Source organism: Ictalurus punctatus, chromosome 21, assembly GCF_001660625.3.
Source record: "Ictalurus punctatus breed USDA103 chromosome 21, Coco_2.0, whole genome shotgun sequence".
In the NCBI taxonomy this organism is placed as follows: Eukaryota; Metazoa; Chordata; class Actinopteri; order Siluriformes; family Ictaluridae; genus Ictalurus; species Ictalurus punctatus.
The window spans coordinates 5177347-5202678 of record NC_030436.2 but is presented as its reverse complement, the minus strand read 5'-3'; the positions used below and the strand labels follow the sequence as shown (position 1 = coordinate 5202678).

The following is a 25332-nucleotide window of genomic DNA, read 5'->3' as shown; positions in this document are numbered from 1 at the left end:
CTGATGTTTTATCAGCAAACACATACAGCAAACACATACAGCAGCACATTTTAGCTGCTACATGTATATCCAGAAGCCAGGCAAGCAAATTACATGATGATGTCTCTGTCCAAGTACAAAATGACTCTCCGGGCCAGATTTCTGCATTTAAAGTAAGCAGGACCTGGCCGCACCCAGAAGAACATCTAAAACAAGCCATGTGCTTTGCTTACCTTTCATGATGTTTCGTTAAATAATATATCCAATCCAGTCATATATTACAACTCTTTTGGGAGAGTCCTGTGGTTAACTCTAACATTAATCATATTCTTCTGCAAAGCAGCCCAAGTGAGTTTAAATAAGAATCGACGTATAAACACAGCCATAAAGATTTATTCTTTATACACAATGTGAAGTGAAGCTGAGCATGCCAGAGTCTCCTTAGAGGCAAGAAATAGTATTGCAGATGTACTAAACATTGAAAAAAAAAAAAGGGAGCCAGTGAATCAATCGATCCGTCAAATCTCTTCACCTCATTAATCTAGCACTGAAAGGTGAACCAGAAGAGCAAATCAAATAATTCTAAATCTGAATGGAGAGAGCATGTGGAATGAAGAGCTTGACAATAGAAGGTCTGAACAATTATCCAATATGGTCTACAGGATGGAGGAAAAGAACAAATACAATCTGCTCAGGATAGCAGCCAAACATCACAAATAGCTGCTGGAAAAATCAAAGCAAAATGCATGCAACAAAACAGGCCAGCATTCCAAAAAATCCTGGAACCATAAATTTATTATTTGTTCTGTGAGCTTGGCACAAGACTTTTCTTGGTAATTGTCCCCCCGTAATATCTGCAGAAACAGGCTTGATGAGTTCTAACAGAGCTGTTTCAGACTAACTGTAGACTCTTCATCGTTAGTGGACTGGACAAGATCCAATCAAGGGCTCAGCTTTCCCAGGGTCTCCATGCACATCCTCTCAATATATTTCCATAGTGTGTTTGACGAATCCAACCAGAGTGAGAATCGTTCCCGGGTGATAAATTCCATTAACAACTACTTCTTCGGCTTGTTTATTTATTAATTCGATTTTTGTATCGGTGTCCCCAATTTTGTCTGCGTTGTTTTTAAAACGACTGACTCATTTTTGTGTCTTTTTTTTTTTTTTATTTGAAGTAACAGTGCCCACCATCACTGCTACTTTTACCCTCGTACCTGACTCTGCCACATCGGCAATGTCCACCCCTTGCTCTTGTGCCATGAAGCCCAGGATGGAAAATATTGCGAAGCCAGACACAAAACTGGTAGCGCTGTTCAGGCCTCCCAGCAGCAAACAGTCCCTATGTCACACATATGTCATGGAGCTTGTTAATTAACACAAAAGGAACCTAAGTCCCCACTTTTTTGCCTGTTGACTGGACTAATTCCGCGGCCACCACCCTGTGGCAAGGAAGCTCACCTGTAGCAGTTGTATTTGTACTTGTTGTAGCTCCCCAGTGATGTCATTGCTCCCAGACAAATGGCATAGGAAAAGAAAATCTGTGTCCCTGCATCAATCCAAACCTACACAAAAAAGAAGATATGTTAAGACAAGTAACTGACAATAAGTCTCTAGCTTGTTTTCATTACAGGCATTTCAATGTGCATCTAAAGTGCTTCATGTGTTAAACAAGATCAGATTACCACACAAGACCTACAAGTTGTCCCTTAACACATGTAATTGTTAATTCACTTCCCTAGCAGTCCTCAAGGTGATACATTGCTCCAAGAGGGCATGAGGACTTACCTCGGGATCCTGCAGACGGGTGACATTTGGATACAGATAGAATTTGATGCCCTCAGTTGCCCCAGGAAGTGTGACACCCCGGATAAGGAGGATAGCCAGCATGACAAATGGGAAGGTTGCCGTGATGTACACAACCTAAAAGAAAAGAATATGTGGATGCAGATTAAATATAAACTCATTGAAGTGACAGGTCTGTAACTGGAGATTACATTACATTTCAGGTCAACATTTCAAAAGACATCATTAGAATCATATTGTGGTAAGTTAACTCTGGTTTTGAGTCACTTGGTGGAAGGTTTGTGATGACTACTTTGGTAAAGGTGCTCTATGTACATAGTCAAAACTATACCTTTACAAAAAATGACTAAAACATGCTAAGAGCTGATGGCCAGAAACTCGATCATATACACCATGTACCCTTGCCTGAGAAATAATTCATTGGACTACCACAAACCACTGCCGAATTTAAACTCACCTTTCCTGTGGACTTCACTCCCTTCCATATGCAGAAGAAACAGATGACCCACATAGCAAGGAGACATAAAGCCAGGTCCCATTTAACAGAGCCCATGTTCTCAATGCCATCAGAAATACTGAGGACGTTGCGCCTGTAGGGACATATGATACTAGTGAGCCATTTCAAGAGCAACAAACATCATGAAAGCAGTGACCATGGGGTCATCTACGGATAACAGAGGAAGACATGTTTGAATGGATGTTTGAGGCTGAATCAAAACAACCAGCCAGGCAGAGTAGAATGGACAAGGCTAGTTTATGGCTCCAGATTCAGCCAGTCCTCTCCAGCCTCTTTACTATATAATTAGTTTATGTGAGCTGAGTCTGTTAACCCAAGCCAGTCCAGCAAACACAGCAAGGACCGGGTTGTAAATGCGTTGCTGGTTATTAAGGTTATAGAGGGCACCTGCTATTTGACACAGACTCACAAAAGCACCGTACAGTATAGAACGATGCAGGTCTTTGAAAATGTTCTGGGATTTATTTTTCAGCACTTATGAAAATGGAGCCATATTCTTACCATCTTAGTACAAGAGAAGGAAAAACCAACTAGTAACATTTGACATTTAAACACTTACTCCCAGAACTCAGTGACAGGTGACGTGAAGTTGGTGTTATGGGCAGACCCCTCTAGACTCATATTCTTGCGGAGTGTGTCCTCTATACAGTTTTCTGTGTTCCAGGCATTATTGCAGCTGGCCCAGGGAAGGTCAGGACGGAAGGACTGGAACAGGTAATACAAGCCCCAAGCCAAAATCACAATGTAGTAGATGTTCAGTAGGGAAACGATCACGATGGAAGCATAGCCGATACCTGCATGGGAATAGTGGAAACATCAACAGTTACTAGAGACATATCAACAGAGGATGGATGGTGGTCTGAGTGGAAAGTTCTTGGAAGGACATCTTAGAAGGTTCTTTTCTTTGCTGAGCAATAACACAGCCCACAGCTTTTGTCATTCAAATAAGGCAGAGTTTTTCATCAAGTGATTTCTCTCTCTGAGGTGAACTGGCAAAGAGCCACTAGGAAAAGGCCTCTACCAAACAGGGACAAACTACTGGTTGACACAGCTAATCGGGACTGGATACATATTGCTGTTATCAAGAGTTTCTAATTCCACTAATCATTAAATCCTGTTACCTATTTTAACAACAGTTATAGAGTATAATCCATCACTGAACCTCAGTAAACCTTTCCTGACACAGATTCAGATTCTCTATGTAGCCATTACTTGAAAAGTTTTGCTTCAGTGGACCACAATAACCAGCATTGTACAAAGTACCCATGTTAATGAGGAGCAAGCATGTGAATGAGGAACTGTTTGAATTGCACTGTGCTTACACAGCAAGCACTGTTTGGGTTAGTTTTTAGCTGGCAGGAAAGCTGTACACATTGGTCGAAAGCTGTTGCTCTGTTAAAGCTGGGTATTTGTTGGGAAGAATGTCAAAAGTGGAGTGTTACATTGTACATTGCACATCACAGGAAGAAAAGTGAAATAAATGTTTTCTTATTTGTTGACGCAGGAAACTCTATAAATATTCATGCCCTGCTTTGCTGTATTGACTTACCAAGCATATGGAATATCACTATGCAAATAAATCAGCGTTGTGAAAAATGGCCTCTGCTACAACTAAAAATGAATTACTGTAACTCCTCCAGGAAGCACGTACAACGGCCAGTGTGAACACCTTGATAATAGGAAGGCTTATGAAATCTTTGCCCCACTGAGAAATGACATGATAAGGGACAAAAACAGTTACTGTCTGTTTTGTGCACTTTCCTTTCCTGGTTATAATGTCTCTCCCTCATGCTTTCAACCTCATTGCTAGTCATCGCTTTCATGTTTTGCCACTCTGCTGCCATGGCAACACTGAAATTAGCACTCTCTGTATGCTACATGCTCTGGGTGGACGTGTGTGTCAGTAGGAAACTTTGACCATATTTATCTGGGCTCACCTTGAAAAGGTGTGCAAATGCACTGCTCCGTTTAGATCAGGAAATAACATTTCAAATTGTCCATGACAGAAGTGGTCACAGCTTCATTTGAAGTGTTTGGGAAATCATCCTTCTAAATATTAGATAAGGCTAACCGTATTTGTGCTCAGTGTTTAAAAGCCAATGGCTAATGGCAATTGATTTATTCCCTTCTTTCCCATTCGTCAGTTCCCAATGGGAACATGGGGATTTCCTTCCTGAAGTGTGTTTTCCACTATTGTTTCATTGTAACCAAATTATAACATCGTTGTACTAGGCCATTTTCCACTTCCCCTAACCTTGTTTCCTCCAAAGGAACAGGTGCAGGACAATGTATTATTACGTTCAATCGACCACCATTTAATAATTTTCAGTCAAACTTGAGTTTTTTTACTCACCAGTAAAGATGGGGCAGATTTTTTCCCAACAAGTGATTCCTCCCTGAGAGGTGAACTGGCCAAGAGCCACCTCCAGGAAAAACACAGGTAGGCCTCCACCAAACAGGAAAATGAAGTATGGGATGAGAAATGCACCTAGGCATGAACAAGACAGGGCACGTTCTGATCAATCTGTTTAATTACAATCATTAAATCCTATTAGCTATAAAGACAATGATTTACTTCGATCCCTTATCTGACCTTAGTTAACTCTCTGTAAGTGTTATGTTGAAACGGTTCCTCTTTCTGTGCATTTCCTGTCAGTGTAACCAAAACTATTTCTCCAAATATGGCTTTGTGATGCTCTGAACAGCGATAGAGGTGCTTGTGATGTTTGTTTTAACACAAGCGAATCAGCAAAGCTATTGTATAATTCAAATATCTTTGATACAGAACTTGAATTCTATTCAATCATGCATTAGTTTGGTTAAATATAATACAGCAAAGTGAAAGTTCTCAAGTTTTCAAGTGAAACTTGAACGTTCCTTTCAAGCAGGTGTACTAAGACATGAATCATTTCAAGACATTTCTTTTTACATAACTATTTCCTGTGTAGGTGTTAACTGTTAACTTACCTCCGCCATTCTTATAGCAAAGGTATGGGAAACGCCAGACGTTTCCTAACCCAACAAAGCCTCCAGCCACAGACAGAAGAAAATCAAGCTTGCTGGCCCACTTCTCTCTCTGAGGATGTTTGCCCTCAGCCTCATCCTCAGGTCGGGTGCCAGGACTTTTCCCCGGGGATGGCTTCAGAGTGTCCTTATGGAAGTCCTTCAGGCACTGAAGCTTCTCTTTTTGTGCCATGCTGTTGGAGAGAACAAATAATAGACAAAAATGTAATGCTTCAATGGATGGCCTTGGTTGACTTGATGAGGATTATACACAGAAACCTGTTTGTGAATGGTGTGATGAGCCTAAACAAGATATGATACATCGGCACAGACTAGACAAGTAAAGACACAACAAACCAGGAAAAAATTCAGTCAAAGTGATGTTGTAGACGTTTGATAAAATGCCATGACATAGCAGCAGATGAGGGAGGGCGTCTAAGCTGAACATGTGCAACAAATGTTTGGAGTGCTCTGTCTCTTTAATTAACACAGCGCTTATGTGTCAAGAAACTTTTCAAAGAGAGAATTGTTATTACTGGCTCAGGGTGTACAGTTTCAAAGCACTGGCCAAAAGCGCCATGGAGAAGCCCAGATCCAATCCCAGGGATCCAGATAAAGATGTCAGAAATGCTCTGGCACCCTTTAGCCTAGCCCTTTTTAACTTGGCACGGATAGAACATACTACAGTCCCATTGAAAGTTAGCTCGTTTAAAAAGTGTTTTGAAACTGTCTCCTTTTTACCCCCTTGGGAACACACACAAAAATAGTCCATTGTCTGTTTGAGACTCAAGAAATAATACTACAATGCAATGAAAACTCTTTGGCTTTCTGATGTCCTTTTAAGGGACAGTACAAGTAGTAGTAGGCGCAATGTCCAGTGTGCTTGATGTATTAGTCAGCCTTTCGCATGTCTAGCATTCACTTGGAAGGAATCTTCACTACAACGATAAGGACAGCATATCTGTAAAAGTTTAAACCCATATGGAAAAAGCCCATTGTCGAGATAAAACACTGCACTGTGATTACTAAATACAGCTTTATAGACTGTAAAAGATAACTCCTTCAGATTTGGAGGGCGCTAATCACCTGTCAATACAATGATTCGAATGTTTACACAGTTTAAAAACAATTAAAGACAAGGTTATTTTTTTTTAAATCACAAATTGTACACATCCCATTTTTCCAGATGAGAATTTTCAGAGATTTAGCAGCTTTCTGCAGCCAAGATGCATCACATTACATATGAGTGAAATCATTCAGCATTGGTGTCCTCGGTCCTCGCTCGTTACACCAACAGATAAACACAGACTAAATATTGTCAAATATGGTCCTGTGACCAGTTTACAACATTATCCCATTGAGTAAAAAATAACAACTCATTCTTGCTAATTTAACATAGAGAAATGTTGAGAAATGTCTTCATGATTCAAATGAACTCATGGCATAAACCATTTCTGCCCAATTAGCTATCCAAGTCATTCATTTTCCGTCCCATGCACTTACATCTCCTTCATGACTGTATGAGAATGGTGTTTTCTGTTCTCTGTCCGCTGTCACAATGCCACTTCTGCCAAAGTCTAAACGTGCATGCAGCTAAGAGTAAGCCCTGATTGACAGTGTAGCCCGCCTTCCCCCACCCCCCCAGACTAAGACAATTAAATACTATCAGCAGATTGGGCTTGGCTTTGGATGACATGGACTCGGATGGTAAATTTCCACTCCTCAAAAGATTTAACGTTGCATGTGTCCTTGCCTCTCACTGTAACCTGAGCACTAAACAGGAGTTAGGGGGCGGGCCAGGGCCAGCAATTCTCACCTCTGTTTCATTTCTTTGGAGCTGCTAAGGACCTGCTGGCTATTTAAATCTTCTGTTGTCATCCCAAAGCTTTTTAAAGCTTTTCCAGTAACACCTGGCAGCTCGGCTAAGAGGTTGTTAACGTCAGTCTAAAGCAGAGGATTCCAAAGTATGGCTGCCACCTGAAGGCCTAATATACGGTACTTTCAATTCAAAGTAATGAATACTATACATAGTGATGTGATTATACTATAAAATAATTTATTTGGGTATGTTTTAAGCCTTAATAGTTGATTTTTATATGGACTGTTTAGACTATCTAAATTAAATCAGACTCTCAAGCTGGACAGCGACAAAACATCGGCAAGGAACATGAGGCATTTAAATGAGGCAAGATGACAAAAAGGCAAAAATGTAATTGTATGGCAGATGTCAAATGTTTGCGATCTGCTTAAGGAAGTTGTAAAAAAATTAATTAATTAATTTAAAAAAAGGTTATATTTTTGGTAACATCAGGTGAGTCATGAAAGGTTATTTGATAGGACAGCTTAGATTTCTGTGAAGCGGCTGCAGTGCTCCCTCTTCAGTTTAAAGTAAGGAAAAAAAACAGAGCCTGCTCTGCTACCACAAAGCCCCAGGGAACTCCTAATTAGAAGCGATTTGCTTTGCTAAAGTTATAGCATAATGAATCGACCAAAGACGTCAAGTCACAGTTCCTCTCTGCTCTGCCTCCTTGCCTGCTTCTGTCTGAGGATCATGCCACTAAAAAACAAGAGCTATGAAATTGTCCTGGCTACTGAGGGAGACTTCACGTCTGTCGTCCATGTGAGGTTTGTTACATAACCACTATTTTAAACTCCCCTCTTACGCAACTTTTTTTTTTCTGCACAGCGCACAACATGCTTCTGAACCTCAACTTTCATACAATTCCAGTTTTACACAAGGATACTTGAAAAATTCCAAGGTTGAATTCAAGCAAATCTGAATTTTAATTGACAAGAGCAAGAGGCAACAGGACACTAACTGCACTGGTTAATTCCCTTGGGTAAACTCCAGTGCTCTTTGCCCAACTTCCGCTATCCCTCCCTAGTTTACGCCATCAAATTGAATACTAATGATAATGTAAACAGAGTAAGGGCTGAAAATGGACCGATTTCACCCATGAACCAAGTCTCCTAGATATGAAGGACGCTACCATTGCGTCACAGCGAGGATGCTCGAAGTCTTCCTTTCTTATATCTTATATTCCATTCGCAAGCATGAAAGGATTTTTTTTTTTTTAAAATACACAAAATTTGTTAAGTACTATTCAGAAAAGATAATGAAGATAATTTTATTATGAAGATAATGCAAAGAGAAACTAATTCTGTGGCAAAGCTCATTTAAATTTTCCAGTAATAACTTTGGGCATCTTGGAAATAACCTTGGATTGCTGCCACTAATAACTCAGAACTTCATTGCCCCTGACCTCTTGTTGTTTATCATCCCTGTCAGAATGACAGTGCATGGCTAGATGTTGTTCAAATAAATGTTATGGTGTTTTCCGCAAGTACATTAAAAAAAAATTTTTTCTACAAACAAGAACAAAGACAAGGCCCTGTTTCAGTGATTACCTGTCGCAGTTTACCCCATCCTCTAGTGAAGACATGGAATCAGAAGCAGGTAGGCAGTCCAGCTTGACTGAGATGTTCATTGAGCACTGCTCAGTTCCCAGAAGGAGAATGAACCCAAAAACATAGCAGTGCAAGAGTTAGGGGTTCTTGCCACCTTCTTGGACTGAGGTGCAACCTTTAAATTGCCTTGAGGCCAGAAAAAGGAGGGAGTTCTGGTGATGGGGGAGTGGAGCTGGGCAGCTAAACACTTTGGGGTTTGACTCATTCATGGCAAAAAGAGCAGAAAGACAAAAACAGTGTTTTGTTGTAGGAGGAGGAGATGGCTCATTGCCAGTGACGTGCCCTAGGCAATGGTGCAGTACGATGTAGACATGAATCCGATGGGATTCTTTTTAAGGGGATCACCTAAAGCCCTAATGTGTTGTAGTTGTTGTTATTGTTGTTGTTTTCTTTCAACCACATAGTGGGCCACCACAGGACACAATCATAACCTTTAACAGTTCCCCAAGGCCTTTTGTCTATAATGGAAATTCTCCAGTTATGTCAATTAACACCACACCATTCTTGATTTGCAATTTTGCATGCATTTTTTGATTACACACGGTATTATGTGCGTCATATTGTGGTTACATCAGAATGCAGAAGTGCATGACTCAGAAGTGTCAGGTTTACAGAGGTAATGTGCCACACAATAAGCTATTAAACATCCCAACACTATGCACGAGAACATGATTAACACCTGGATAAGCATGTCAGCATGCACAGGACTTGCACAGTACAGAATTAAAGATAAAAGCCATGCAAAAGTCATATTGGTGTAACTTTGGCACAGGTTCAAAAGACTTGGATGTGCATTCAAATATGCAAATATGGTTTAGTCATTCAAGTGTGAAATGTGCACCTTTACAGAATGCGTGGACAGATATATGGGTTAAAAAACACGCAGATGTATTTACTTCAGCGTAATGAAAAACAACTGTACATCAACAGTGTTAACATTTAAATGTCTAGCATAGAGGAAGTTGTCAGAGTGGTGTGATATAGAAACTACAAACACTCATGAAAAAAAAAAAGGTGTGTATTTGTTTTGCATTTCTTTTCTTTCTTTCTTTTTAAGGCATGGTGACTACACAGCCCTCTGAGAGACACACATCATAATCCAGTGCAGGTGCTGAACGAAAAAAAACCTCAAATCTGTTCAGATCAAGAGAGGTCTAACAGTAATGAGACCTATCTTGTAGAACACACACACACACACACACACACACACACACACACACACAACGGGACCTTGTTTGCCCCCAAATCAGGAAGCGCGCGAGCCCACTCTCTGCGCGCGCAGGCACCTTCCGCTCGCGCCCCCGCTCCATTAATTAACTGAAAGTAACTGAAAACAGCTCGAGGCTTAATCAAGTAAACCCGGGACTGAGACAATGAGCGCGAGGGACAATAAATCAACCATGAAGGTGAGTTAAGAGCGCATCCTCTAAACTCATCATCTGTCTAAAATGACAGCTTAATACTTATCATAAGTATTAAGCATAATATATCATCACTTATTATAGCCTACTCTATGTAATATGAAAAAGATGCGAGTTTCTATGAATATAAAGGGCAGATCTGTACATACATTACGATTTTTTTTTATTATAATAGACTACAAAAAAAACTAATTAAAGTGGAGAAAAACTGAAATGCAGCCACTTCCTGAGAAGCTTGCAACTAAATTTATAACTGTGATGTGTATTTTTATGTACAGACTATGTTCCTAAATTTCTATGTAGATTAATACACAATAAATATATGCTTATTATAGCCTATAGTGTGCGTATAGTTTATACAGTCTTTTAGAATGTCTTACCTCTTCTGATTTTTTTTTCTTTTTATTCCTGTAGAAGTGCCTCTTGTCTCGTGCGACGCTGAATTGGATGTGTCGCGGTAAATTTAATTTATAAGTCTTTCTTTCCGACCTTTGTCTCTTAAAATGGGTGACCAATAGACATCGGCATGAGTGGAAAAACACCGGCCTGCCTCTCAGTGCAACAGGAGGAGAGACGAGCGTCTTCTTAAAGAGACACGAGCCATTTTGTTTCGACTGTACTTCCAGCTCACGCGCGCTGCTCTCAAACGTCCTACAGGTCAGAAGGGGGCGGTGCACGTGCCTGTATACAGTAGAAACTCACCCTCAAGCAGGGGCTCCTGGTCTGATAGTCATTCATCCAGTGTTATATGAACCCCAGTTTTGTTTTTACTTAGAGAAATGTAAAATTTGGTTTACCAGAATATGGCAAAAATAAATAAATAAATAAATACATACATACATAAATGGTACCTCCATCCATCCATCTTCTACCGCTAATCATTTTCAGTGTCATGGGGAACCTGGAGCCTATGCCAGGGAGCACTGGGTACAAGGCGGGGTACACGCTGGACAGGGTGCCAATCCGTCACAGGGCACAAGCACATACACATTCACACACCCATTCATACACTACGGACAATACACATACGATACACTACATTCATACTACGGACACTTTAGACATGCCAATCTGCCTACCATGCATGTCTTTGGACTGGGGGAGGAAACCGGAGTACCCGGAGGCAACCCTCGCAGCACGAGGTGTGAGGTGAACGTGCTAACCACTAAACCACCGTGCGCCCATAAATGGTACGTTTTTCTTTATAAATGTTGCTATTATCAAAGTGCCATATTCATAAATGTAAATTTTCAAAGTGCAAACCTCCCTTTATGGCCTTCAAATGTGAGCTTAAAATTAATTTTGAGTCAATTGCACAATCAGAAAACTTAAAAGCAATAAGAATGTTTGCTGTGTACAAAGACTTGGGGATCATTTGGGACTAATATTAGTGTCTGTGAGTGACTTTATATACTTTAAAGATTTTTTATTTATTAATTTGAAATTGTGTTATTGTGTTCTTACTGACATAAAAAAAAGCAGGGGTAATAAATAGTTTTAAATAGTCCAAAACCCTTTTAACTATGAAAATATAATATATAATAATATAATATATATGTATATAATATATAATATATATAATTTGGGGTAGCTAATCCCCGCTCAAAAAGTTTCTAGAAGTCTCCAGATGACATAATATGCACAACTGCATAGTCACTGTATTGTTGATATAGATCTATCAACGCCATATCATTGATCATTCGTATATCAATCGTGTTACATGGACACATGGAGAAAGACTATTTTCTGAAGACAGAATAAAATGAATTCAAATAAAATAGAATTAACAGAACAATAGTTTATAATTTATATATTTTCTAAGAAGTCGTCTTTAGTCACAGCACCACATTTTACATCTGTTTGCATATTTACAATATACTATCATTTCTATAAAGAACACATCAAAAACAGTTGGGAAATAGACACAAAGGAAACAGTTACAGGTGTTTTGTTTTATTACATTTTTACTTTACTTGTAAATATAACCAAGAAGACAATTTAAAGTGACAATTTAAAGTGCAGGGCCGTTGCAAAAACAGCACCAATACACTAAATTCTGCTGACTTTTGGAGTATTAATTTGCTTATATTTTCTTTAATCATACGATGTAACAAATGTTAATGTAAGTATATGCTGGTCGCATAAAAAAAAACTTAAGTGTGAAAGGGTTAATACTTTGACATTTTTACCATATCTGGGTAATTTGATTGTAAATTAAGGTTCAGGTTATAAAAGATTTATTTGAGGGGTGGAGAAATGAAATTCTGCAGTGAAATGTAGAACATTCAAATGAGTTTTATATCAATGGGAATATACTTCAAATATATTTATCTCATATGAATTCATAGGGATGCCAATAATTGTGGAACACATGTATTTAACAAAGTTGTTTGTTTGTTTTTTACAAACCTGTGTTGTGTTTACAATTGTTTGATATCCATGAGAGCAGAGTGAATTTTTTGAGCAAAATATCTAAAGGTTAAACAATAGAGACAATTTTTCACAGCTTTCTTTGCTCATATTTACCAAGGGTGCCAATATTATTGGAGGGCACTGTAGGTGAAAATTAGCAAGCCCACTGCACAAAATTTATTATAAGAATTCTGCCTGTACACTGTGGATTTCAAACAAGAAAAACTACAGACATAAACTCTGACTTTCATCCTAACCTTTCCATTTGTAGGTTTTCATACGCTTTGGCTCATGCAAATCCTTAAAAATTTGCAATCATGACGTAAAGTTGGAAAGAAAAATAGAACATTATGTTTCAGTGCTCAATGTGTACATAGACATGTTGTAGGAAAGCTGAAAAAAATCATAGCTGATATACTTACTGTATGTGTTATGTCAGGCTGTAATATTAACTGTTATATTCATTGTCCTCATTTTCAGAAAAAAAATGTATTGCACTTTCAGAACAAAAGGCATTCTCCTTTGAAGATACAAATGTTTGTAAATGTTATGGTATACCCAAGGGCTTGTCTTTTGTACGTTCAGTGTGTACGTTTGCACATTTTGTACCCTTGGGAACATACATTTACTTGTATACTTGCAGAGTGGTACACTTTAGCTTCATGTAATTTGCATCATTTTGAGAGTTTCCCAAACAAGAAAATGAATCATATTACATAAATTCTCAAATATGATTTGCAAGCTTCCAGTGCAATCTACTAGATAATAGTAGCTAAGAGTGACTACGTTTCCATGCACATCAAATTCCATTTAAGGTCTATATTCGGGTTGCAGCCATATTCCAAATACCTTGTTTATATGAGTACAGGCATCGGAATATTCCTGTATACATGGTTGCTGTAAGTATGTCTGAGTTGCCATTCCTAAATACCTAGCCTACAGCTAAGCATCTGTTAGCACCCACAATTCCTTGCAAACTGATATATATACATATACATATATCTCCTTTTGGTGGATTTTCTGAATAAGGTGTTTACATGAAACAAATTTCCAATTACAACAGGCATAATCCAGGGGTGGGAATCAGAATTTGGGGAATCAGAATATTGTCTTAAACTGAATCGGGCAATCGGATCGCAGCATTAACATGACTCAATATTGTTGCTGAATTCGATTAAAATCATCGGTATATTAATGTGCATGTAAATGTAGTTATTGTATACTTATCATCTAGCACTCAACCTCAATATAAAATATTGAATATTAAAAAATAAAAATGTCCAGTTTGCCTTAAAATTGGATTTGGCAAATTCTGTTCATACCAAGTGTATCAGAGCATGTAAGCAAAACCAATATCATTTATAAATATAAATAAATAAATATATTCAGTGTTTTTCAAAATTGAGTCATAAGACAAAATCACATGAGGAGGCCACTAACACTTAGAAACAGTTCCTTTTAACGGATGTCATGAAACAACATTTTACATTAAAATATGTGTAACGTAAAAATATTTTACATGAAAATAATGCCAATTAATATTTTCATTTTCAGCGTTTTTCCCCCTAAACCTTAATCATTAACCTAATAATAATAAAGCTACTGTACCGAACACTAGTGCACAAGGCTAAAATAACAAAAATGATACATTAAACCTTACTCAAGTATAGCTATCTGTGTTGAAACAGACCAAGTCTGTTGAATGTTGATTCCTTCTTTTTTTAAATACAGCTAATGATAAGAATGATCTGCAAGGAATAGATGAATGTTGAAACTCCACCTCCTTTGCCAACATGTAAACAGAAATACACAAATTTATCATTTTTTCCCTTATCTTTGCAAACACAGTCCACAATCCTGCCTGAATGTTTTCATATCTGTCTACCACTGCTCTAAAGCCATATCACTGCAGAACTGGATATGGGCTATCATGAAGTTACTGAGAATTTCAAGCTAAGTTTAAACAGAATTTTCTGTTTCTATCCTTTCTCAAATAAAGTCCTAGGCACTGCATGAAAGGTTGATCTGGGATATGACTTGAATGCTATAGCCATTGGACTGCAGAATTTTGTGTAATTATGCATGTTACTTCTAATCGAACATGCCCAAACACCATGAAAATTTCAAGTTAAAGTGGAATTTATAATGTGGTGGGACTTTCAATTACACCACATTTACTTAGTACCTTTCTAGTTTGTGATTTTGGCCTGTTCTATCAAAATTGTTTTGTTCAAACAAAATGTATGTACAAATATTTTACTTGCTGGCTGTGTATTTGATACCTCTCACACACAATTTAATTACAAACTATTTTAATGAATTAGTGTATAGAAGTTCAAAACAGCTATGAAAATACCATTGAAAATACATAGTGTCAGCTTTCCATTATGTTTAGGAATGCATCTCATTTAGACAGAGGAAGATGAATGATCAATGAGTTGACCTGTGTTAACATTAACAGAGCATTCACCTACATAGTTTACATTTTGGCTCTTCACGCACAAGCTAGCATTAAGCAAAACAAGTGGGACATATCAATTAGGATAACGTGAAAATTAAATATTGCAACAGAATACTGTTTGTGTTCGGTGGGTTTCAAATAATTCACTTAGCTAGCAGTTTTTGCACATCAAATTGGTTACACTATGGACTAGCTAGCTAGCTAACCTAATCACCAAGCCAACAAGCTAGCTACATTTACATGTAATCTGATTAAGGTAAGAACTTAAGGTTTGAAATATACAGTGGCTATACACTGTCTACATCCCCTGTTAAAATTGCAGGGTTTTGTGATTGAAACCAAGATAAATCATGTCAGATCATTTTCAAATAGAATTTTTTTTTGTGGAGGCGGGGGGGATGACGACTAAAACTTACAATCTTGGATAGAGCCCCAGTCTCAGGTGAAGAGAAGTTGCCCTATAGCATGATGCCACCATCATCATGCTTCATCTTGGGTATGGTATTTGGGAAATAAGATGGCTTGTTTTTGTGATTGATTCTTTCTGATCACAGTCACATGCGTCTCATTATAAAAGAGTGTGCACATTTATGCACACTCTTATTGTTTATTGTATTTCTTTTTTTCTTTAAAAAAAAAAAAAAAAAAACTTCTACATGTATTTCACTTGAATGTTGTTGATTGCTGCATTACAGTAAAGGTGGAAGCAGATCTGGCATGATTTATCTTGGTTTCATTTTTCTTACATGATTGCTATTGCCATTACATGATTGGTTGTTACCCATATTTTTCCTGTAAAACACAACTGGATCTTATTGTTTCTATGATGCAGAAACAATACAGTGAATACATTTGGCAATAAAAATGGTTCCCTTCCAAACCATTACAACTTTTCCAGCATATGATTATCCCAAAAAAATCTGTATGATCATCTTATATGTCATGGAGTCGATTCGTTTTGTCATCATCAATAAACATAATGATTGAAATGTTTGTACAGCATATAATCGTGACTTTAGAGAACAGGATGTGTGAATTACAGTATGTATATTACACATGCATATTAACTGATAAATTGGTTTAAATTAGGTTTGCCCTGACTGTAAGCAGCCACTTTTAATGTTTTCACAGCATTTAGACTCTGAATCAAAAGTGGCCATTAATGCAACCAACCCAACTAATGCTAGAGAATGGTGTTTTAATATTGGCCTGAGAGCAGCCAAACTGCAAGCTGTGTTCCACATCCTTCCTGAGATATGGTTTAGTTGTAGCTGTGCTTTGACAGTCAGATTCAGATTAGTGCCATTTCCACAACTCTATGTAAGCCAGATGACAGTGGTACATGCTATAATTTAAGCTGTATACAAAGCAACATGAGGTGAACTTCCATCATTGTGGCACAATTTTCCAAATGCTAATTCTAATATTTATCATGACCCACAATGAAGCATGAAATCTTACAGAGAAAAACAAAGCTAAGCTCCCCTATACTATAATATGATTTAAATCAAATATCAGTTTCAGTTCATTCATGGCAATTAACTATGGATAAATTGTATACACATTTGATCATTTACAGCAAATTATATTAATGTTGCTAGGTTAAAGGTCATAATGTATCATGTACTCTCACTGAGCACTTTATTAATAACACTATATTAATACTGGGTAGGGCTTCCTAATACTGCTCTCAAACAGCCTCAATTTTTTGTGGTATGGATTGTACAAAATTTCACATTTCTTTAAGATTGTGGTCCATGTTGACATGATTGCATTGTGCAATTCCTGCAGATTTTTCAGGTGCACCATCATGCTGCAAATCTCCCATCCTACCACATCCCAAAGGTATTGGATTTGTGACCAGTGAATGGTAAGGTCACTGAAGAACACTGAACTCATTGTCATGAAACTGGTTTGAGATGACTTTTGCTTTGTGAAATGGGGCATTATCATGCTGGAAGTAACCATTAGAAGATGGTGAATTGTGGCCATGAAGGGATGCTCATGATCAGCAACATTACTCTAATAGGCTGTGGCATTCGTGCGATGATTGATTGGTGTTAACGGGCCCAAAGTGTGCCAGGAAAACATCTCCCACACCATTACATCACCTCCATAAACCTGGACTGTTAACACAAGGCAGGTTGAGTCCATGGATTCCTGCTGTTGGCAACAAATTCTGACCTTACCGTCTGTGTGCCTCAGCAGAAATCAAGATTCATCAGACCAGGTTATGTTTTTTCCAGTCTTCAAGTGTCTTCAGAGTTGGTGAGTCTGTGCCTACTGCAGCCTTAGTTTTCTGTTTCTTGGCTGAGAGAAGTGGAACCCGACATGGTCTTCTGCTGTTGTAGCCCATCCACCTCAAGGTTTGACATGTTGTGCATTCTGAGATGCTTTTCTGTTCATCACAATTGTATGAAGTGGTTATCTGAGTTACTGTAGCCTTTTTGTCAGCTCGAAAAAATTTGGCCATTCTTTGTTGACCTCTCATGAACAAGGCATTTCCATCCGCAGGACTGCTGCCAATTGGATGTTTTTTCTTTATTGCCCCATTCTGTGTAAACTCTATAGACTGTTGTGTGTGAAAATCCCAGGAGATCAGCGGTTATAGAAATACTCTAACCAGCCAACAACAATAATGCCAAGGAGAAAATCACTGAGATCATATTTCCCCCCATTCTTATGGTTGATGTGAACATTATCCAAAGCTGATGGCAGAGTATCTGCATGGTTTTATACACAGCACTCCTGCCATATGATTGTCTGATTAGATAATTGCATGGAAGAGTAGGTGTACATGTGTTCCTTATTTTCTCCAGAAAATAATCCCAATTATATTTTAAAGACATTTTGGAAAATATTAAGCCACTTAGTTGTTGTTAGTTAAATAAAACCCTTAGGATGGAAACAGATTGAGAAGGTTGAGAACTCTACATACTTTTTGAACAATACATAGAACAAATTGAATGATACCCCCCCCCCCCACACACACACACACACATTCTGTACCTCCTTCTTCAGAAGCTGCACCACTTCCTAAATCATAGTTTAACCTATACTTAACAGCACAACATGTGACATTGGAATTTCATTTATTTATTTAAAAAAATAAACTGACTTCACAGCAGCATTTACAGGGTGTAATGATGCATTATCTAGGCCATGATTAACTCTGGAAATATTAAACAAACTGGTACATCAACAAATGGCTATTTTTCTCCAAGAATTGTTCAAGCCTGAGCATTTTCAGTATTACTGTTGTATACTGTCAATAAGGAATTTACAGCTCATAGCAATTTGCAAAATGCGTAGGAAATGGCATATTGGAAAACAAACAGCAAACTAGTGTGTCACCAGTCATGTGGGGATATACAAGGTCTTCTTCTTTTTAGAGTAATACAGACAGAAGAATTTGAGTGTTCCTCTATTGAGCTCAGCATCTCAGTACTTTTCCACAGCAGCAAGAGAGGAAGTCAAAATAGGGAAGTCAAAAGCTCACCCTCCAAGGTATTTTTGTCCTCCTTTTCTTCAGCTTTAAAAGACGTAACAACAACATTGCACACTAGACAGAAAAAAAAAACCTGTTTCTGATTTTTAAACAGGTTTTGGAGCCAGGTTAAAAAATACACAAGAGCCCACCTTTCTGTTTGCAGAAGTGAAACAAGAAGTTAGCATTTTGTAAGCCTGTAGCTATGTCACACCATGTGACAGCCAGTCACGTGACAGGAAGATGAGAAAAACAGTTGAGAGTCTGGTTTCCTGAAAAACTGTGACCCTCTGAAAACTGTTATCGCCTCATGTGGTATGCAGAGTCCAAATACTGCCAAAAGTCAAAGCCAACTGACATTGCAGTGGAAAAAACCCAAACAGGAACTCAGAAACGTGTCTGTTTGGTGCAGAATATAACCATGGCAGTTTTTTTGGTACTGTATGCATACTGTATGTTGTCCGTATATACTTGAAACTCTATGTAGTTACTAAATTATCATTTTCATCACGTGCATGTAAATATTGTTACAGATATGAGAAATTTTTACATTTTTAGATAGTTTACTTGAAACAGTTTTGATCAACTACAAGTTTGATTACACTATAAATAAGATAGTAATCAGTGGCTTGAAGTGTATTACAGTATTTTCTTATAACAAGGAACAAGAGTTGTATTCCTCTTAAACTACATCAATCTGTTGATTAAAATTCTTTATTTATTAAAGAATAACAAGATGTATATTTTTAACTGTTTGTAGTAGTGCTGCAGAATGTCCTTGAAACAAGTTATTTCCTGTTATAATTTACATTACATGACATACACACACCATCAACTTTATTATGTGTACACCTGCATATTCGTGCAGTAAACTAATCAGCCAATCATGTGGAGGCAACACAATGGGGGGAAAAAACATGCAGATACAGGCCAAGAGCGTCAGTTAATGTTCACACCTAACATCAGAATGAAGAACAAAATGTCATCTCTGTGACTTTGATCATGACATGTATGTTGGATACCTGATGGGCTGGCTTGACTATTTCATAAACTGCTGATCTCCTTGGAATTGTGCAAAAACAGTTCTGTCATTGTCAGTTCTGTGGGTGGAAATGCCTTTGATAAGAGAGGTCAGCAGAAAGTGGCCAGATTGGTTCAAGCCGCAGGGAAGCATATGGTAGCTCAAATAATTGCTCTTTACTACCAAGGTGAACAAAAAAGCATCTTAGCATGCACAAAACATTGAACCTTGTGGTGGATGGAGTACAACAGCAGACATTAGAACATTAGGTTCCATTCCTGTCGGACAAGAACAAGAATCTGAGACACAGACACACCCCAACTGGACAGTTGGAGATTAGAAGAATAAAAATCACCTGGTCACTTTCCAGTCTTCAACTGTCCTATTCATTCAAGGCAATTAACTATGTATAAATTGTATGTAAATTTGATCATTACAGCAAATTATATTAATGTTGCTAGATTAAAGGTTGTAATGTATCATGTACTCTCACTGAGCACTTTATTAATAACACTATAGTAACAATGGGTAGGGCCTCCCTTTGCTCTCAAACAGCCTCAATTCTTCGTGGTATGGATTCTACAAGATTCCACATTCCTTTAAGATTGCGGTCCATGTTGACATGATTGCATTGTGCAATTCCTGCAGATTTTTCTGGTGTACTTTCATGCTGCAAATCTCCCATCCTACCACATCCCAAAGGTATTCTATTGGATTCAGGACCAGTGAATGGGAAAGCCACTGAAGAACACTGAACTCATTGGCATGTTCATGAAACTAGTTTGAGATGACTTTTGCTTTGTGACATGGTGCATTATCATGCTGGAAGTAGCCATTAGTGGCAATGAATTGTGAATTGTGGCCATGAAGGGATGTACATGATCAGCAACATTACTTTAATAGGCTGTGGCATTCAAGCGATGATTGATTGGTATTAATGGGCCTAAAGTGTGCCAAGAAAACATTCCCCACATCATTACATCACCTCCACCAGCCTGGACTGTTGAAACAAGTTTCTGTGACAGTTGATTTTTTTAATCAAGACTTTTCAACCAATGAGAATGAAGAATTCAACATCTCTCTGGTTTTGTAATCCAGAAATAATTATATCTGATAACGACATCTGACACTGATGCTTTACTTTATAAACACGTAACATAGCCATGCACAAAAACATGTTTTGTGTATTTATGAGCCACCTGCTGCAGTGCACCTAATAGTTTAGCATTTAACAAACACGGCCAAAAATATACACCACATTTTTTAGGCCACTTTCATGCTGATAGTGGCTTCAAATGTGACTACAGGCTGGTGTGGTACAGAGTTAAAAGACTTGATAAGATCTGTCTCAGGCACAGAAGTGCAGTTAGCTTTTTTAAATTATGTACTTATTGGTTTTGTGCTAATGAGCACTAAAAGTGTTCTACTTCCACAATGCTCCTTTGACTCCACTATGTATACAGTAATTCCTTAAGGGTTCTAGACTCAATGATTATCTTTTGCTTTGCTGTGCATAGAACGTCATCTGCATGTTTTCCAGCATACATAACAAAGAAATTTCCATGCATGGTCCACATACATCTGATTTACCCTCGTGCCGGCTTAAAACACAAAGCCTAAACACAACTAATTTCACTGACAAATATTGTTTTCCTACCCTCTCCATTCTATCTGCAGCATCATAGAAACATCACACAAGCTTTTCCCCAAGTAGAACAACAACAGACTGAAATTTAGAACATAACAATGTCATGACCTAGAATACAAGAAAGCTAGTGTATATTAGTGTCTTGTGTTATGTTCCCCAAAGAGGTCTTTTTTTTTTTACATTTTGAGAAGAAAGACTCACGAGACGTTCAAGAGCAATTTTACAGAAACCGATGAAGATGTACCAGTGAATAATTTTAGTATACCATGGTCTCTATCAGCCAATGAACTTTTGAAACCACAAAGCACAAAGTCCCTTGTCTTGCAGACTTTACCAGAGAAAAAAACATACTGACTGTTACAAAGTGATGACACTGGAGACTTCTAGACAAACGTCTCCTTACAGAAAGCTTCTCCCTATCAACAATGAGATGTTTGTCTTTGTTAAATATGAACATAAAGTACTGTGAGAGCTGTTGTTATTTAAAAAAATGAATGAACACTTTCTGACCAATCAGATTTGTGAATTCAAGAGTGCTGTTGTATATGTTTCCTGTATCATATTGGGACTGAGAAAGTGTTCTAATCAGTGATAGTGTATGGGAAAAATATGCTCAGAGTCCAGTTTCAGCTTTGTTTCAGGGTGGTTCTGCGAATACCATTTAATGTGACTGCTCATTAGACTAGGTGTTCATCCACTTTCTATACCGCTTATCCTACACAGGGTCACGGGGAGCCTGGAGCCTATCCCAGGGAACTCCCTGACACGGAACATCCTGGACAGTGTGCCAACCCATCGCAGGGCACAATTGCACACACATTCCAACACTCATTCGCACATTACGGACAATTTGGAAATGCCAGTCAGCCTGCAGCACATGTCTTTGGACTGGGGAGGAAACTGGAGTACACGGTGGAAACCCCCAAAGCACGGGGAGAACAGGCAAACTACACACACACAGGGCTTGAGATTCAAATCCCGAAGCCAGGAGGTGTGAGGCAAATGTAATTTAAATTTCTCAAGGTTTCAAGTTTCATCAACCAAAAGGGCAACAACATAATTTCAGTATACTTATTTATTATTGTTAAAAGTGAAGTCTAACCTTTTGAGAAATTGTCTGGTGGGTCATATTTTTTAATCGTTCATGAGAGGCATTTAAAATGTACATCTTTATGCCATTTTGAAAATCAAGCTGAATTTCATTAGCATTTTAACATTATCTTTGGGAAAATAGCCACCTTTTTTATATTGCAACATCACATTGCCACATTGAAATCCACTCTGGATTTATGCCAACAGGTACTTACACTGCACAATATCCTGATGCGCAACTTCTTGGGGTTTCTGCACTGTGATTCACTCTCTGTTGTTGTGGTTGATCCCACATAGACAGTCTAAAGAGATGCACTTCGCAAAAACTGTTTATGTCCAAAACTCATGGTTACTTCAGCTAATAATTAACATGGATACTGTAGATTACTGTAGATTGTAGATTACTGTAGACTGTCCTGTACTCATTCCATGACACCTATTCACAATCTGTTCATACTGAACATCCTCTCAACACACTTAGAAATGTATGTGTTTCCTCTTCTACACCTGTATACTGTAATTATTTATGATCCTACTATGCTGTGTCAACAAGAAGATAATGGTTTCCCTTTTGAGCCCTTTTTCCTCTTCATCTTTGAATTGAGTTGTTCCTCACCACAATCTCCCATAGCTTGTTCATTAGGGATCTACATCCGTATTCCTGTAAAGCTGCTTCAGTAACAATGTTTGTTAAAAGCGCTACAGAAAATATTTTAAATAGAATTAAACTGATTCTCATTCTCAGCACAGTGGTGGCATGTGTGTGGTATATCAGGTGCAGAAGTGCATCATTTACATAATAATGTAACTTGTTAAATTCTGAGGATTTCCACACTAGAAAACCTCTACAGCACGACCCTTCATTACATAGTGTTGGTATTTCTGTCCAGCCCAAATAAGCCTACAACGGTGACTTTTGCGAATAATCATCCCAAGTGCTGCTTTCAGTCACGAAATACATCTACACCAAGAGTCTCAAGAGACCTGAAGATGAACCCAATGTACACAAACATATGCTAAGTAGGAAGAGGGAAAGCAGCTAGTGACGCTTAAGACTGACCCAGGTCTAAACAGTCTCCGCAGGTATTTCCCAGTTTGGTGGTTATCTAAATTAAATCAAGCTAAATGAAGGTGAAGCGTATAGAAAAACTAGAAAGATGAGTTCAAACACAAACCAAAATGTCATATTTCTATGCACATTCATACTATAACTACAGTAGACCTGCTAATCATGGCAGCACTCCCAGCACTATTTGACTGTTAAATGATTTAATGCAAGCCAAGCGATGACTTGTTTGCCTGTCCCTGGCCTTTTTTCCCTGGCACAGGCCTATCTAAGCTTATCTGTTTAATCCCTTATTACCATGGCTCAGCTCTTGGCATGTGAGCTTTAAGAATCGCACTAACATGGGCTGCCAAGAGTCCGAAATAAGCTGAAATAAACAAGCAAACAGGCTGCCATTGAAAACAAGATGGGAATCATGAATCGCAGCAGAGAGACCACCTGCTGTGTTGTGTACAAATGATTGGAAATTTATACACTATGCAAGAACATCTTAACAGTCAAGATCAGTTTGCTTGATATATCTGTGGAGCCAAATGTTTCATTGAAATGACATTAAAAACACATACCAATGCTTAATGTATAAACTAATCCAGACTCCCATATTACTACATTTAATGTTAAAGTTAAACACTATGAATCACGCTATACATAGTATCACTTTATGTTAAGTAAACAGCACTCTTTTCTCCTTCAGTGAAAGATAAGATCTACAATATGTAGACTGCATTGATGTCTGCCGTAAGTTCTATGTTTTGCTTACAAATCTTCTTAAGGACTTGCAAGATAAACCCTTGACTTGTGACTCAGAAGATCACATTACTCTAGTTTGTGTGTCCGCTGAGTGCTTGAAGAGGAAACGCAATCCTTGTTAAAGTACACTGATATGCTATTTCCTCTTTCTGCTAGTTAAAAAGTCTTTTAGATAACATTAAATCCTTTTTCCTAAATAATCTCTCTGTACAATTACTGCAATTGTTACCTGAATATTTTGGTCACACTATAGCAAATGTACACCTTGGTACGCAAGTTTCGTCAGTGACATAAAGCAACTGTAAAGAGCACACAGTTGCTATAGTCATTTCAGCATCTAATTTACTCTCCAAGACCTTAACATCCCTATATTAATAAACGCATTTGTTTTTTACCAACTGGATTATGTATGTACACATTGTTCTTGCTGCACCTTCTTTTTGTATGTAGATAAATAGGTAGATAGATAGAGTACTTTATTGATTCTTAAGGGAAATTTTATATAGCTGTTTAAAGTTGCCTCTGCACAAAAGTTGATTTACTACAGGTTTGCTCATGTAAACCCCAGAACTCCCTCCAAAACCATGACAAATGATTAATAACAGGGTCGTTTAGGGTCTTTAACATGATTAAAATAGCATATTTTGTCCATTTTGCATGTTTGCCTTAATGATTATGCGATTTAGGATGTTTCTAACCTAAATACATGGTGCTGTCTACGCCAGTCAATACATGCAGAAGTTGCAATACAGTTAACTGCAGCCTGAAAGTAACTTCATGAAAGCAGATAGTGTGTGCACATTTATTTGATAGATAGGCAGGTATTAAATTTGCATAACAGCGTTCCACAATTCAAACACCATGCACAACCATAAATTTGATTCGATTTTAGAAATCCTGTCTCAGAATATATAATAATAATAATAATAACAATAATAATAATAATAATAACAATAACAATAATAATAATTTCATTTTTGTTTTAATAATTTAATAATAATATTTTGTTATATTATTAAATTTAATTGGTTTGTCATGGCAGCACCTACAAGCCATTGCATGTCACATCATCACCGAACGCACTGTCACATGACCATGAGCACCTGAATCACATTGTTGTCTAATTGTCACAGGTTTTCAAGTCATGTATTGTATAACACTCTTTGTCGGTCTTTAGTCCTTGTCACCATTCTCTTTTGTG

The 25332-nt window shown here is 37.9% G+C and overlaps 1 protein-coding gene and 1 long non-coding RNA gene across 3 annotated transcripts in view; one reads left to right on the top strand and one right to left on the bottom strand.

The window, feature by feature from the left end:
* Positions 1 to 10714, bottom strand: part of slc6a6b (solute carrier family 6 member 6b) — a 47015-nt gene extending 36301 nt beyond the window's left edge. Inside the window, exons 1-8 of one of the 2 annotated variants that reach the window (XM_017450242.3) lie at positions 10575 to 10714; positions 5270 to 5499; positions 4656 to 4790; positions 2862 to 3096; positions 2243 to 2375; positions 1768 to 1902; positions 1441 to 1544; positions 1197 to 1321 (exon numbers count right to left, since the gene is read on the bottom strand). In XM_017450242.3, the coding sequence (XP_017305731.3) occupies positions 1197 to 1321; positions 1441 to 1544; positions 1768 to 1902; positions 2243 to 2375; positions 2862 to 3096; positions 4656 to 4790; positions 5270 to 5498 (1096 nt within the window). In that variant the 5' untranslated portion in view covers position 5499; positions 10575 to 10714. Of the gene's footprint in view, positions 1 to 1196; positions 1322 to 1440; positions 1545 to 1767; positions 1903 to 2242; positions 2376 to 2861; positions 3097 to 4655; positions 4791 to 5269; positions 5500 to 6808; positions 6915 to 10574 lie in introns of those variants that run through there. The other variant, XM_017450241.3, reaches the window with a different exon arrangement.
* LOC108254860 (uncharacterized) lies at positions 9268 to 11029 on the top strand. Its single transcript, XR_001809972.3, has 2 exons — positions 9268 to 10179; positions 10609 to 11029. It is a non-coding gene; the product is annotated as an uncharacterized LOC108254860 (long non-coding RNA).
* Positions 11030 to 25332: the final 14303 nt, after the last annotated feature.